This window comes from Coloeus monedula (assembly GCF_965178545.1).
Source record: "Coloeus monedula genome assembly, chromosome: 12".
Classification (NCBI taxonomy): Eukaryota; Metazoa; Chordata; class Aves; order Passeriformes; family Corvidae; genus Coloeus; species Coloeus monedula.
In genome coordinates this window covers 20,549,995-20,565,204 of record NC_138792.1, presented here as the reverse complement: position 1 = coordinate 20,565,204, position 15,210 = coordinate 20,549,995, and the positions used below count along the sequence as shown (strand labels likewise).

Here is a 15,210-nt window from a genome sequence, read left to right as displayed (position 1 = left end):
CAATAAATTACTTATTTTCTTCTTTGAGTTGATAATGGTGGTTGAGTTGATAATGCATCTGATGGTTATTGCATTGTTGCACACTTGTAACAAATTTCTTAATTTTAAAATAAACTATGAAAAACATCTGAGAGCAGGAAGAGTAATACCAAGTGCATAAATCCATTTGTTTTGTCACCAGGAGTAGTAAATACATTATTTTTGAACTCAGAAGTACTAAGAAAAAAGTAGCATGAATTGTGTTTTCTTTTCCTTTCCAGATGTGCTCTTTATGCCACTGTCCCGGAGCAACCATTGGCTGTGATGTGAAAACGTGTCACAAGACATATCACTACTACTGTGCTTTGCATGATAAAGCTCAGATAAGAGAGAAACCTTCACAAGGCATTTACATGTAACTATTATTTATTTGTTATGTTTATTTTTTGATTTATATTTTACATTCTTTGTTTAAAAAACAACAAAGCAAAGCAAAACCCCACTTTGGAATCTAAACAAAACTGTTGCAGAAAATTCTAATTATGATTGTGGCATTCAAAGTAGTGATGTGCTAGAAAAGCATATTTTCACTGCAAGATTTGTGTATCAGTGAGTCTTACAAGTGGGAGAAAAATGTACTGGCATTTAAATTTAAAAGATGAGTAAATAATCTGTGAATCGTGACTGACTTGACAGTTTTCAACTACTCTGTTTATAGGATTTTATGTCGAAAACACAAGAAAACTACGCATAACTCTGAAGGTAAAATTATTCAATATAAATTTTTCCCATTGTAGAAAGATACTTGGTTAAATTTAGTTTTTCTGGAGAATATAAATGTTTTCAGTAAAAATCAGAGCTACATTTTTTTGAGAAACAGTGAGTTTGGAAGCCCATCAGATTTCTGTATTTTCTCTAAAAATTATTTATTGAGGTGGAGAAAAACCCAAACCATAAATTTTAGGATGTTCAAAAGATATGATGCTCCATAAAACCAAAAAGTTTGGGTAGAAGTTATACATTCCCTTCTTGGAAGAAGCTGGCTTATATTTTTAGTTAAGTATTCACAATATTAACATCTGAAATATTTTGTCAGGTAACAGCTGATTTTTGCTACTGCTAATGTTCCTAAATATTCATTATTTTTTTGACTAGTAAATAGAGTTTAACTCTTGAAAAAAGAAACACCCAATAGTAAATCAAAAGGGTTGTGATGAGTTCACTTACAGATAAGTTTTGGAATCATATTGATTTAAAAAAAAAGTTTTATGAATCCATTCATGAAAGCTGTGTATCTTTGCAGAATAGTGAAATGCCACAAATGTAGATAAATTGTGTGGTCTGTTAAAATTCGAAACTAGTTGTGCTGTTGTGTATTTATTAAGGTATTTTTCTCTTTTTCTACGGTATCTGAATTTGGGTAAGCAAACAGTTGGTAGTTTACTTTTTGCATTGCTTTCAACTGAAGTATCATCAGATTTAATTAATGAGGAGTATGCAACTGTTTGGTGAAGATGAAACTTCATAAATTACTTCAGTCTCAATACCAAATGTATTTTTAAGGTAATATATTGCTTTTTATGCTACAGGTAGTAGATTTATTAATGGTAAGGTTTGGATGTCATTTCAATGTTCAGAAATATTCTGAAGGCAGCAGAAAATATCAAAGAAAATGAAATTCTTTTTTTTTAGTCTATTTACATAATTATTGTTGTGTGCCTACATATAAAACTAATTTTACTGTTACTGGGTTTAAACAAGAAAAGTAATATATATGTTATAATTAGTCCTCCAAAGAGAAGGGGCCATGTTATATTGTAGTTTGGCACTTTGTTTCTTTGTTTGGGGGTTGCTTTGTGTGTTAGAAGACACAGAATATGAAAGACATTTTGAGTCTAGAGAGATTAATCTCTTTAACTGATACTCACAAGTGTCTCAGTGTTTGAGTTGTAAAAATGCCTCTGATTCTGCATGGAGCTCAAAGCCAATGGATTACTTTTTCTGCTTGGGATTTCTTGCAGGATCTGATCTTGTGCTTTCATTTAAGAGTTTTCAGAAACCATTATCTCCAGTTTTGCAGTGTCATTTTCTAACAGCAAAGGCTTTTAAATTTTTTATAGATATATTGGGAAAAATTAGTGGTTTTTTTATTAAATGTTGATGATGGTAGTTTATTAAAACATTTATCTAGACACATATAAAGACACTCGTAGATTGAGGGTAGGAGAGAAGAAATAAACAATGTCCATCAGAAAAGCTGACGCCAAATAACCCAATAGTATATTATTTAGCATTTAACTTTGCAGTATCTCCAGTGAGCATCTTGGAAAAATCAACACAAATACTTCCTGTATTTTTTTTGTTTAAAATATTTACTTCTCTCATGGTTTAAACTTCTAGAAATAGCTTTGCACTTTTAGAACTATGTGTAGCTATACTACACATTTCTGTTTTCTGGTTTTTATTTAATATTTCACTGAAATTCCACCCAGAGCTGTTTCCCAAAGAATATGTTTTCTTTTTAGTCCATGCAGTTTTGGAAACTGTACCCATAAAATAATAATTATTTACAGTTTTGGATTTGATAATGCCGGAAGCTGGGGCTCTTTTGGGATAGACCTCCTTTAAATCAAAGTAGAAATAAATATTGCGTATGCCTGATACAATGCTGTAAGTAATTTCCATAGTAATGGTATTTTGCTACATTGAACACTAATTAACTTTAGCAGACAGAAATTACAGGGTGGTTTTCAGAGTTTCAGAAGGGTCTTGGGAGGTTTTTTTCCTCAATACTTAAATGCTGAAGTTTGCCCAGTGAAATGACGACTGGAAGGTGTTGGATGGTGAGATTAAGCTTTATATATGCTATGTATTTCATTTGTTTCTTGATGAAAATGTGAGTGTCAAGGAGGCATTTAAATGTGAAAGAATGGCAGTGTGCGAAAACAGATAAAGGACTTGGCAGAGAAGAGTAATTAGACTAGGAAGGGAAACTAGATGTTAACATAGTGGCTTTCTTTTTTTTTTTTTCTTTTTTTTTTCTTTTTTTTTTTTTAAATCTTGTTTTAGTTTCATTTTCATTAATCTTTGCTCCTAGCAATGTTTTCCTAACAGAACAGTTAAAGCTTATGTGTGGTTCTGTCACACAGTGTGGGTGCACAGAGGCACTGGAACCATCAGTCCCTTTTTAATGGAAACTGCTCTTGGTTGCTTTTTGGTTGGGGATTTAAAAATTTTATTTTATTGGGGTTTTTTTTCTTGGTCAGTTCAGAACATCTGTGGGTTCTTGGGCTTGGTTCTTTGTATCCAGATTTAATTGTTCCAGTTCAAGTGTTTTTATTCTGTCAGTTATGTTAGTGGATGTTCAAAGAGCTTTTAGGAGTGTTCGGTTTGTCCAGAACAGTTTATTTTCTGTAGGCAGCACTGCTGCATAACAGCAAGATTTTTCCTTCCCTTCCCTAGAAAATGGATGCTTCTGGGGGCATACTTGCCCAAGTCTGAGATCTGGCTCATGTACTTTTGTTAGAAGTTCTAGTTTAAAAAGACTATCTGTTAAATAAAAGTTAAAGAAAACCTCTTGAATCCTGCATGGAAATGTTGTTGAAGGACCTATATTGGAATTAAGTTACTTGCTAAGAAGTAATAAAAAGGACCTCATAGATGTTTTTTATTGCTGTTATGAAATTCAAGTGGTGTGAGAATTCATCAGACTTGGTGTCTGCTCATCAAGACAAAATTAATGAGTGATGGGAATTAATTTTTTTTCACTTGACAGGAGTTGCTGAACTACCTTCTGTTTCTTTGAATATAAAAATGTGAAACACGGCAGCAGAGTACTGTGCTCTTAAATTCGTTATATGTTTCAACAAATTGTTGGGTTTATCTAATTTATCTGTATGGCCTGGCCTTTAGGTGACATAGAATAGGGAAATTGTGTTTCTGCTTTATTTCCTTTGTGTAATTCAAAGTGATTTTTCTGTGCTGTGTTCCCATTATCTGGAAGAAGAACATCTAGATTTTTGTCTTGCTGGTTACAAATTTAACAAAATAACTGAACTTTGGATAACAGCTTAATTGATAATTTTAGGCAAGCTGTCTTAAGTTTTTGTGTACCTAATAGGTTACAGGAATTGGTGCCAGTGCTTTCAAATGATCACAGTTAACTATTAGTTGAATTTCAGTTCAGTTGGATACAATTGCATTTATTCTTTTTGAAGAATGGAGTATTGTCAAGCTATTGTTTTGGAACTGTTTGTTGGAATTTCTTCCAATGTACTGGAAATAATTGTTGAAAAAATGAAAAAAAACTCGCCTCTCTCAGTTTCCCTGCAGGTGGGACTGCCCTGATTCATGTGTTGAATTTAAAACAAATTCAGCTGATGAGGAATAGTTTAATATAAACTAAGATAAGAATGTAATTTCATTCTTCTGTTACATAGTGGTAAAACAAAGACTAACAAAGACAGCCATGTGACATCTCTTAATGTTTAAAGCTTGAGAACTGTGGGGTCAGAAAATAAAATTTAGTTTTGTTGTAGCTGTGCTCAAAGCCTCGGGGAATTATGTTTCCACAGTGGAAGTAAGGACATTCCCTGTCCTAGCATCCTTTTCGTGTTATTCTAAAGATCAGACATGGAATCTGTGCTTCTCACACTGCTCAGTAAGTTGAGTCAGGATGATATTTCTCTGAGACCTATTTAGACACACTCCAATCTATAGTGCACTGAGTTCTTTTCCAAAGTGCTGTGAAAACCAGAGACTGTTAGGAAAAACATCTGCAACTTTTTTGGCCTTCTGATTAGGTAACATTCTGATTCATCTTTGGATTCTTCAAGCAGTGGTTGTTCCCTGTTGCATTTTGTGTAGAACTGGTCCCAGCACAGGTTTGCCTCGTGGTGTTTGCAGTAACACAGTCAGGTGTAAATGTTTCTGTAATGTTGCATTTGGGGTCATTTTGGTTTTGGTGGTGAGAAAGTCTTCCCTGGCTTTGCTAACTCAGCCTGCTTGGTGTCTGTCTCCTGGAAAATGCTCTGGGTGTGACATCAAATGTTTACCTGGTGTTCCCACAAAAGAAGTTTGTCCAGACAGGGAATTAGCAATGTTCCATTATAGTCTAATGAGGGTTTGTGCAGAAGCATCACATCAGGGTTTTCTTATGGAAAACCACATGGCTAATGGAAAAGGAAAAATGAAGAAATCATGTGGTGAATGGTTTCTCCTGTTCGAGGAGCTGTCCTGTGATGTTCTAATTCTCCTTCTCATCTAGGCAAGGTGTTACACAGAGAGGCTTGGTCAGCTACTCAACAAATTCATCAGACCAGTGGTCATAAGCTTTATGATTGTGCAAATAAGCCAAGTGCATGATCTGTCTTCAGTCTTTGCCAGTGTTTCTTTGCTTGAAAATGCATTTAAATTGTGTGGTTAGTAAGTGTTGCAGCGGGGATTACTGCAACAAGTGTATTTCAAACCAGGAGTCCCATGGAAAGCGAAGTATATATGGACAGATTCGTGGTAGATGTTTCAGAGATGTTTATTTCTCCAGCTGCATGGCCGGGGCTCTGCTCAGGAACCCCGCAGTCACGGGACCCCAGGGTCCTTGGCGTTATCAGGGAACCCAAACCAACCAATGGGGAATGAGGCTGACCAGGGGCAGGGAGACCCCGTGCCTCCCCCCCAGGGCCCATCTCCCAGGGCTCCATGGCAGGGGAGGGACCCCAACATCTCACCCGTTTTATTTTAATAAAAGGAGAATGAAAACAATTGGATAAACATAACAAGAACAGTTTCAAGACAAAACAAGCCACCCTCCTGAGTCTTTAAATGTCCAAACAGATTCTCTGGAACATCTTAGGGCTGACAGAAGGGAGACAGAACTCTCCGGGCATGCTTTGTGGGGAAACAGGCAGGAGAGGGTTTAATTTCTTCCCTCCCCCTTTTCATCCGCCCCTCGGCATTGGAGAGGAATTGTAGGGAAATGGAATTGTATAGGGAAGCCATGGGGTGAAAAATGGATTAGGAATAAACTGGGGATAGGGTAAACTTAGGAAGGGGTTCATATTGGGTATAGGGGAAAGTAGGCTGTGAGTAGGGAAATTGCTGGGATGGATATTGTTTGTAACTCTGTGCATAACGGCTGCCTTTGACTGGAATACCTCCAGGCCCAGTAACATTCGCTGCTTGTAAACCCTTCTTTCCTTGCACTATATCAAATTGTACAACTTCCCCATCTCCTACACTTTGCAGGTAATTTTTAGAGTTATTCCTTTTAATGGCAGTTCTGTGGATGAATAGATCTCCCCCTGGATCATCTCGTGTTATAAATCCATAGTTGTTTTTTACATTGTACCATTTCACAGTTCCTGTGACTTTCGTGGCTACAACTCCTCCTATCACGTGCTTGTGTGTTCGTTGTGGTTGCTGGTCCTGCGTGGCCGCTGCCTCGCCAACTCCGACGTCTCGGCTGGGCCCCCGCGTTGCGGCTGCTCTGCGCTCTCCGAGCAGTGCTGCTCCGGCGCGTGTCTGGGCTCTGCGCGGTCCTGCATTGCCATCGCCGCTGGCTCCATGGCCTGTGAGTGGCTCCGTGCCCTGTGAGCGGTTCCGCTCTGCAAACTCCACGCCGCTTTGAGAGCGGCCCGGTTTCGGCTCGGCGCTGCGCTGCGCGGCTTCTCGTGTCGCTCTGGAAACCGCCGCTTCTCCCTCCGCAGGGCTCTCCGAGCCGTGTGCTCAGAGCGGGCTGCCACGCCGATGCCCGGTTCCTGGCTGCTCGTGGCCCACGGCACCCGCGGCGCCTGCGGCATCGCTCCCTCACTCGCGGCCGCGTGGCCGGGGACCCCGAGACAGGGATGGGGTCCGCGATAAGGCGCGCGCTCCCGAGGGGGCCGGGCGCATCCAGCACAGGCATCTCCACCGGCACGGCTGCAGTCATGTGCTCCCGGGATGGCGGCCGCGCAGTCTCGGCCACGGGATAAGTATGATCCTCTGCTTTAGGGGTAACGGGACGATACAAATGCTCCTCAAGAGCTTCCCTGATTATAAGGTATGCACGGAAAGCTTCTCTTTGATCCCGTACTTTATCCCAGATCTCATCCCAGAAACACCCCTCACAAGATTCAGGAGGTTCGATATCAAAAAGTAAGTCTTGAGAAATACAGGAGAACCTTTTGAAAAGCCACATGAAGAAATGTTCTAGATCTCCCGGTTGCACTACTTTTTTGTTTTGTTGTTCAAGGATTCCTTTTACTTCTAGATACATTTTTTTTCTGTGGCTCAGAGAGCCCCATTTCCCACAATTCTTCCATAGTCCAGAGAGAATATCCAAACCAAGATGAGAAGAGAGAGGTCTAGAGTGATTATGTTACTCTCAAATCTTCCTCAGGGATCGGTGTCTTGCCCGCATTCCTCCACCAGTTTGTTGCAGCGGGGATTACTGCAACAAGTATATTTCAAACCAGGAGTCCCATGGAAGCGAAGTATATATGGACAGATTCGTGGTAGATGTTTCAGAGATGTTTGTTTCTCCAGCCGCATGGCCGGGGCTCTGCTCAGGAACCCCGCAGTCACGGGACCCCAGGGTCCTTGGCGTTATCAGGGAACCCAAACCAACCAATGGGGAACGAGGCTGACCAGGGGCAGGGAGACCCCGTGCCTCCCCCCCAGGGCCCATCTCCCAGGGCTCCATGGCAGGGGAGGGACCCCAACAAGTAAGGACTATTATTATTATTATATTTCTATGTTAAATGTACTTAATTAAAGAAATAATCTCAAGTACCTCATAACAAATAACTTTTGGACAAGAGTCATCAGTTCCTTGAAGTATCTGGGGCTTTCGGAAAATATGTTAGTGGCAGAACCGAAGGGATAATTTAATTTTTTCCTCTCCACTCTTACTGTAGTATATGTTTCATGTAACTTACTCTTCTGCCATTGAAAAAGATAACCCAAAAATTATATTCAGCATTTTGGTTGTTAATTTCACATCGTCTGCTGAGAAAAACTACTACTATTTCATGATTAGTTTACCTGATTTTGTATTTGCTTGCAAGGGGGTTTATGCAAATCTCTGGTTCTTATTATTGCTTATAGATGCATCCACATTTTTACTATTAAGTACTGGGCCAATAAAGCTGTTTTGGGGGGGTTTTGACGTTTCTTTCCAATTTAAAATAATGATGTTGGCTCATATGGTTTATTTGATTTCAGCCATAGTTTAAGGAGATTGTACTCTAGCATGCTGAAATACTATTTTCTTTCCCTGTTGGATTCCATTTCTCTTCTGAAAATCTAATAAGATTGATTTTTGCTCCTTGAATTTTTAGTTTCTCTTTTATCCCAAATGCACTGTAAAACATTACCTGCATATGTGTGATTTCAGATTTATATAGCAGCATGTCTCAGCCACTTCAACACTCTATGCTTTGGCTTCATTCTATGTCCAGTCCTACTTGAAAATACATTGTGCCAGTAGTTTTGGTTTTTATCTTCCTCATACAAACTCAGCCTCCTTTGTTTCTTGCTCTCTTACTCTGTTGTTTAAGGTAATATAGGATGTCAATAGAGCAGTATTTATTGTACACATCCTCTTTTTACTTGTTCTTTCACGACCTTTAAAGCGTGTACTTTTTTATTACTTTGCTTTAACATGACTTTTGGAAAGGGGTGATTCCATGTGTGTTTCAAGCTGGTGCAGTATGGATCAGTGATATCTCAACCTCTTCTCTGCCAAGCCTTATTTTAAACAGCAAAACATCTTGATCCTTTTTCCTTCTAGTAATGATCAAAGGAGAATTTTTAGATTTTTCTCTGAAGCTGAAATTTCCCTGATAAGAGTTGATGTAATACAGCACTTTGCCAGGCTTCCTTCTGTGGTGCTTTGTTCTGCTCATGGATTTCTAAAATGCAAAATCGGGGCTTGTTGCTACTCATCTTAATTTGCAATAGCATATTCCTAGGTGCTTTTTAAAATGTAGATTGTTTCCTCTTGATTTCTATCCTTACGCCCCTTCTCAGGCCATGTTGTGTATTGGGCTCTTTTCAGATCTAGCGTTTAGGGACTTCTGAGGGAAGCTCACAGAAACTTCCTTGGAACACTTTAGATAAAGTTATGTTGAGAATATTGTCATGATTTTAAAAATCAGTGCAGTAATGGGATATGGGATGGGGGCAGTTAAAGAGGGTATTCTAGGGAATCTCAGGGGATTCAGAGGATGGGTGATACCCATGATAAAACATCACCTGGTCAGGGAGGAGTTGAACAACTCTTTGTGTTTTCCTTAGTTCAAGATGACATGGGAAGTTGGAAACACCCAACCATCAGATGCCAGGGATACAGGGTAAGCTGGCAGTGGGCTTCAGGGGAGGGATAGGGCACCCACCAAGTTGTAAATTAAACGTGAAGACCATCCAGGGCAGATGTGTTTGACAGCTGGTTACAGTCTCTCCCTGTTCTATTCTGTTAGTTCAAGGTTCTGTAAAAATGAGAGGAGCTTTAATGCTTTGATGTATCAGTCTTGAAGGACAGATGTGGTAGAGCAGATCCTCATGTCTTGGTGGTGTTACTCTATAGGTCCATGTCACTTGAAGTAGGAGATGTAAATCTTCAAGGAATTGTATTTTAGTGAAGGGGTCATGTAGCATCTGGATTTTAATGATGTCTGAACTTCTCTGAAAGTTGTAGTTTTGAGCACAGAAGAGGGGTTCTCTTTTGAGGAAAGCTGTGCGTTCTTCATACTTTCAATGTAAGATAAAAAACCATCTTTTAAAAATACAGCATTTTTACTTCTCGTATCTTAAGTACACTAATAATTATAGACTAAAAAATAGCACTTAAGAACTTATTCTATTAGAAGACTGACATTTCTTATAAGAAGTTGGTTTTCATAAGGTGTGCTTGGTTTTTGGCAATTATGACACACGTCTAGTTTTGTAAGTGGGGCTGTAAAGAGTTAAGGACATGCTTTAATGTTATTGTAGAAAATGTGGGTGGACTGAGGTGGAAAGCATTTTGACTGACAGAATTGACAAGGAGCTTTGGAAAAAATAAGGAATGGTTGTGAATGGACTATGTTTTGCTTCATCAAATACAGTAGGGAAATCCATTGAAACATTTTGGGAGGAATTTTTAAAACTTTTTATTCATGTCATTTAAAGGATCACAAATTTAATAGTCACCTTTTTGTAAGACTATCTAGAATAACCATCTATGATTTCTGTAAATGTAAAAATAGAGACAAATATTCACAAATTTCTTTGAGTAATTGGTGGAGAGTTCATATGATGAACAAGATAAAAGAGAATTCTTTTTGAAAGAGGTTTTTCGGATTGTAATAAAATTTGCTACATGCAGTCTAAGAGGTCAATATCTAAATTGCATAATCTTGCTTGGGGAATTTAGCAAGCAGTGATAAATGAAAAATAATGTTAGATGGGAAATTCTGAGAAGAAAATGTGAAATGTATTTTTTATGTAAAATGTATTGTTTCATTACATAATCTGTGTCATCATGTATTTTGTTTTTTCAGAGTAAAATAAATGGTGCTTTTCACGTGCAGTTAGAAAAGAGTAGTTTATATATTAAAGTATAGGGATGTTGTTGGCAGACTGATGTGTCTTTGTAGCAACTTGGGCAAATCCTTATATAGCTGAATAATCTGTAAGTTTAAACCAAAATAATTTGCAGATCTGTATAAATTTTAGTATAACCTGTTGTGATGCATTTGGATGCGTTTTCTGTCCTTCCTTAATAACTGAGTAAAAGCTGTAGCTGGGCCAGGGCTTCAGTCATCTTCTGCTCCCACTTGGTGGCTGTGGAGTATGTTCAGCACTTTGACTTTAAGTTTTGTGCAGTTGAGTCACTGTTATCATGAGATGGAAAGGTGATCTGATTTTTATGTGATAATGGGTAAGAAAGACGAGTGCTGGCAAAGCAGCATTTAGTCTCCAACTGAGATGTCCTGTCTGGATACTAAAACAATACGGCAATATCCATCAAGTGAGTGTTCCAAGTCTTCTGATTACCATTTCCTTCTGTTTGAGGGCTCATACTGATGTTTGTGGTTTGGATTTTGAGAAGAAAAGTCCTTCATCAGTTTCTATGCATGTTTCTTTAAACAAGTCTGCTGAAAGGTGTTTGTGGTTCGAACAGGGGTGGGTGCTACATATTAAAAGAAAAAAGGGAGGATGCCCCAGTGAGTAGGAAAGTTGTTAGTGACTGAATAGAGCTGGTTGTTAGATGCAGTTATCAGATATAATTTAACTAGATCATATTGGAAGCAGTTTTAATCTTGCAGAATTGATCTGTATCCTCTGTGTAGCTGTAAGTTGTCCAAAAGACAGTGTGCCCAAGTACTGGACTCAGCTCTGCATAGCATTCACAGCTCAGCTGACATTTGCAAAGGAACTTGTCAGGCCTCTTTGGTTTGTCTGTATTAAAAATAAGTGTTCTTATATTCTTAATGACTCTGTTGTCAGTGTGGATGATTTCCTCTAAACTGGAGGCTGCTTTTAGCTGCAGATGTAAAAATATTCTATAATGACATAAAATTGTAGATTTGTTTCATGAAGGCAGAACACATTTCAGTTTTAAAGCTTGATGTTAATGTTATAACCCAATGGGTGAATTTTTTTCCTAAGTCAACAGGCATGAATTAATAAAGCAAGAAGAGAGGTGTTATTTGCGTACGCTGGCATACTATCAAGGGCAATTTACATTGGAGTTATGCATCTTAAAATAATAAATTAATAGCATATTTCATGGGTGAAAATACTTTCCAGTTTCAGTGTAGCTTAAATGAATGTTATTTTCAGTGAAGGTGAAAATGTGTATCTGAGGACACATTTTAGGTCTGAAAGTAGAAGTTGTAAGAAACACTAAACCTTCATATGTTACAAAGATGCAAAGCTGTGTGACATATAAAAAATAATGTTTTCAGGATCTGCAGTTGCATATTTGTAATAAATGGGAAAAAGGTGCTATTTTTATTTCTGACCAAAATTCAGAAAATACAAGTTGTGATTTTTCTTGTCTGGTTTTCGTGGGTTCTGAGGTTTTTTTGTTTGGTTTGGGTTTTTTCCTTAGTTTGTTTTGTGTAAAATTGTGGAGAATCTTATTTAATGATGTTTTCTGACTTCTAAAGCAGATTTAGAAGAAAATATCAATGAACACGAATTGGAGCCTTCGCCTCCCAAAGGAAAAAGGAGGGGTCGTAAGGGAAAGCCAAGAAAAACAAATTTCAAAGGGCAGTCAGAAGACACTAGATCTACGTCCTCACATGGCACAGATGAAATAGAAAGCAGTTCCTATGTAAGCAGTAAATATGCTAAACTTCTTAGAAGACAGAATTGCATAATTCTTCTCTGAAATATAAGTTTTATTAAAATTTGCAGTTGTCTGAGCCTCCAGCTGGTGGCCACAGGCTTTTAAAATTGCAATCTTATTTGTATCCCAGCAGTATATTTTAGTAAAATGTTTTTCTTTCAGAGAGACAGGTCTCCCCACAGAAGCAGCCCCAGTGATACAAAACCTAAATGTGGATTCTGTCATGCAGGTGAAGAAGAAAATGAAGCTAGAGGAAAGCTTCATATATTTAATGCCAAAAAGGCTGCAGCACACTATAAGTGCATGGTGAGTAACAGTATTTTTGTTAACCAGTCTGTTCTGTGAATTTTGTCTGAATTGCTGTTTTGGATTTTAATACAGTACTCTCACATGTAATTATGCATGAGTATTGTCTGTATGCTGATGATCTCCTTAAGCACTGAAGTGTTGCAAAGTGAGCAATTCATTTATTTTCACTGCAGGCAATATGAATAAAAGTTGGCTTCATGCTAAGAGATGGAATTAGCTCAGGAAGACTCTTTAGCTTATTAAAAATGCTCCCTTAGCATCTAGATGCATATGAAGTATTTAGAAAGGAAAATAGAAAACACTTTTAACTAAAAGAATCCTTTCCAAGAAAAAAACAGCTTCACAGGCATTCAGGCACAATCTGAGAAGAATCCATGAACTTCATTAATTTTCTGACTTGTGGATTCAGGCTGTGTGACTTGAGTGTGGGATATGGAAGTTCTAGAAAGCTCTTGCCTTTAGATTATGACATTTGTAGAACTGTCAACCTGAACGGGATCTAATTGCAATGAACATGAGCAGACAGTGCCACCTTTCATATCACTCGTTCTATGAATGAGGTAGGGCTTTGGGTAACTTCACTGGTTCATGCTGTACGTCAAAACGAATAAATAGTCTAGGCAATCAGTGGAGTATAATCATTGCCTTTCTGTACCTAGCCTCAGTTAACAGAGAGCTGGTGTTTGCCAGTAGCTCTGAGTCTTACTGTAGCAAGGCTCTTTGTTACTTTGTGTACCTGAACTTCAGTTTTAAGGCAGTTAGAGCTGAATATACCAGGATGATAATGGAAGGGATGGTACTTCTGTGCTCCATTGTCATCCCTCAGGACTTCACAGCTATATTGACATCAGGGTTGAACCTGACATCTGTCACAAGGAAGGAAATGGAATGTTCCTAAAAAGTTGAGTAGTGTAATTGATAATATTGCCCATTTGCGACTTTATGTTTTCATCCTGTCATTATTTCTCACCTACTCCTCTGTCTTTTAAAATATATTTCTCCAAGGCAACAACAACTCTAATTAAAGCAGTCAGATGGGGATCAGAAGAAATACTTTAATTGCTCAGCACAGGGTTTTTCCTAGTTGTTGGTATAGCACATGCTGTCTGAGATCACGAAACAGGATGTTCAGTGCTCAGTTATTCCTGCACAGAAAAAAATTCCAATCATGTTGGTGACCTGACATTATTTTTTGACTTGCTTGTTTTACAGTTGTTCTCTTCTGGCACTGTCCAGCTAACAACAACTTCAAGGGCAGAATTTGGTGATTTTGATATCAAAACTGTACTTCAAGAAATCAAGAGAGGAAAAAGAATGGTATGTACCTGAAGAATGTGGTGAATGTCTTAGTGATTCTGCTAAGATGTATGTAGCTCTGCCTCCTTCCTTTTATGGAGCAATCTTTTCCATCTGTTTCTAAACACAAAATTAAAATGTATTGTTACTTGTGGGAAGGGCAGCCAGATAGGAATCACCTTAATATTAGTGGTGTTTGGGCATGTGGTATTTGGGATTCTTTATGACAATGTACATAAATATTATTATCATGATATGATCCATATTAGCCATGCTGTAACTATGAGAGAGTAACAGCTTTGGACCTGTGTTACTAAAAACACACAGTGTGAAGCTGCACATAAAATTAGAGAACATGCAGTTCTTGTAGTGACTATATTCTATAGCATTGGAAACAAATCAGTGTTTCCAACAGTTTTGGTGTTTTAGGTAGGAAAATGTACTAAGGTCTCAGAGATGGGGATGCTGGTAAAACATCACACTGTGTTTTACTACAATTCAGGATGCTTTTAAAGTGCTAAGAAATTTGTGGGGGATCAGGGAGAGAATAAACAACTAGCAATATTGTTCCTTGGAAAAAAATAATCTAAGACTCTTTATATATTAGCATACTAACTGCAGCAGCAGTGAAATAACCTTGGAAATGCAATAACATGTATTGCAATCATGTGCCAATTTTCTGTGCAACAGTTACAGGTAAATCCTAGTGTTCATATTTTAATGGGTTGGTATTTTATATCTGGTTTACCATGTCTTTGATTAATTTTTCATTGGAAGGATGATCTGCCAGAGGAATTACTCTGTTCCAGAATGGTAGCCATAAATATGAGGAACACTAAACTGAATACTAAGAGACAAAAGACTGAGCGGTTGAATGTTGCTGTTCTCTTCTTTCCCCTGCACAGAAATGCACACTCTGCAGCCAGCCTGGTGCCACTATTGGGTGTGAAATCAAAGCCTGCATAAAAACATACCATTACCACTGTGGAGTAGAAGACAAAGCTAAATACATTGAGAATATGTCACGAGGAATTTATAAGTAAGGACCTATGCAATTGTTGAATCTATTACACAAGTAAAGATATTTCATGACACTTTTTCTGCCTAGCTTGGCTAGTCAATATGTTCTTAAAAAAAAGAGGATACTATTTAGTTTAAAATAGTATTTTTAAGTAATCGTTGACTTTACAAAATATTTCAGTTACTCTGCTAATTCAAAATTTCTGTAGTGTTGTAAATATGAGGAGAAAATTATTTGACTTGTATTATATTTATCTTCTCCAGTAATCTATAATCTAGATCAAGAAAATTGA

General features: G+C 37.9%; 1 protein-coding gene across 4 annotated transcripts in view; it reads left to right on the top strand.

Annotated features, from left to right (window-relative positions):
• PHF6 (PHD finger protein 6) overlaps positions 1–15,210 on the top strand; it is a 28,191-nt gene that overhangs the window by 8,201 nt on the left and 4,780 nt on the right. For 3 of the 4 annotated variants that reach the window (XM_082289523.1, XM_082289524.1, XM_082289522.1), the window contains exons 4-9: positions 261–394; positions 698–741; positions 12,111–12,277; positions 12,455–12,598; positions 13,814–13,918; positions 14,803–14,936. In XM_082289523.1, coding sequence (XP_082145649.1) covers positions 261–394; positions 698–741; positions 12,111–12,277; positions 12,455–12,598; positions 13,814–13,918; positions 14,803–14,936 — 728 coding nt within the window. The remainder of the gene's footprint in view (positions 1–260; positions 395–697; positions 742–12,110; positions 12,278–12,454; positions 12,599–13,813; positions 13,919–14,802; positions 14,937–15,210) is intronic. The other variant, XM_082289525.1, reaches the window with a different exon arrangement.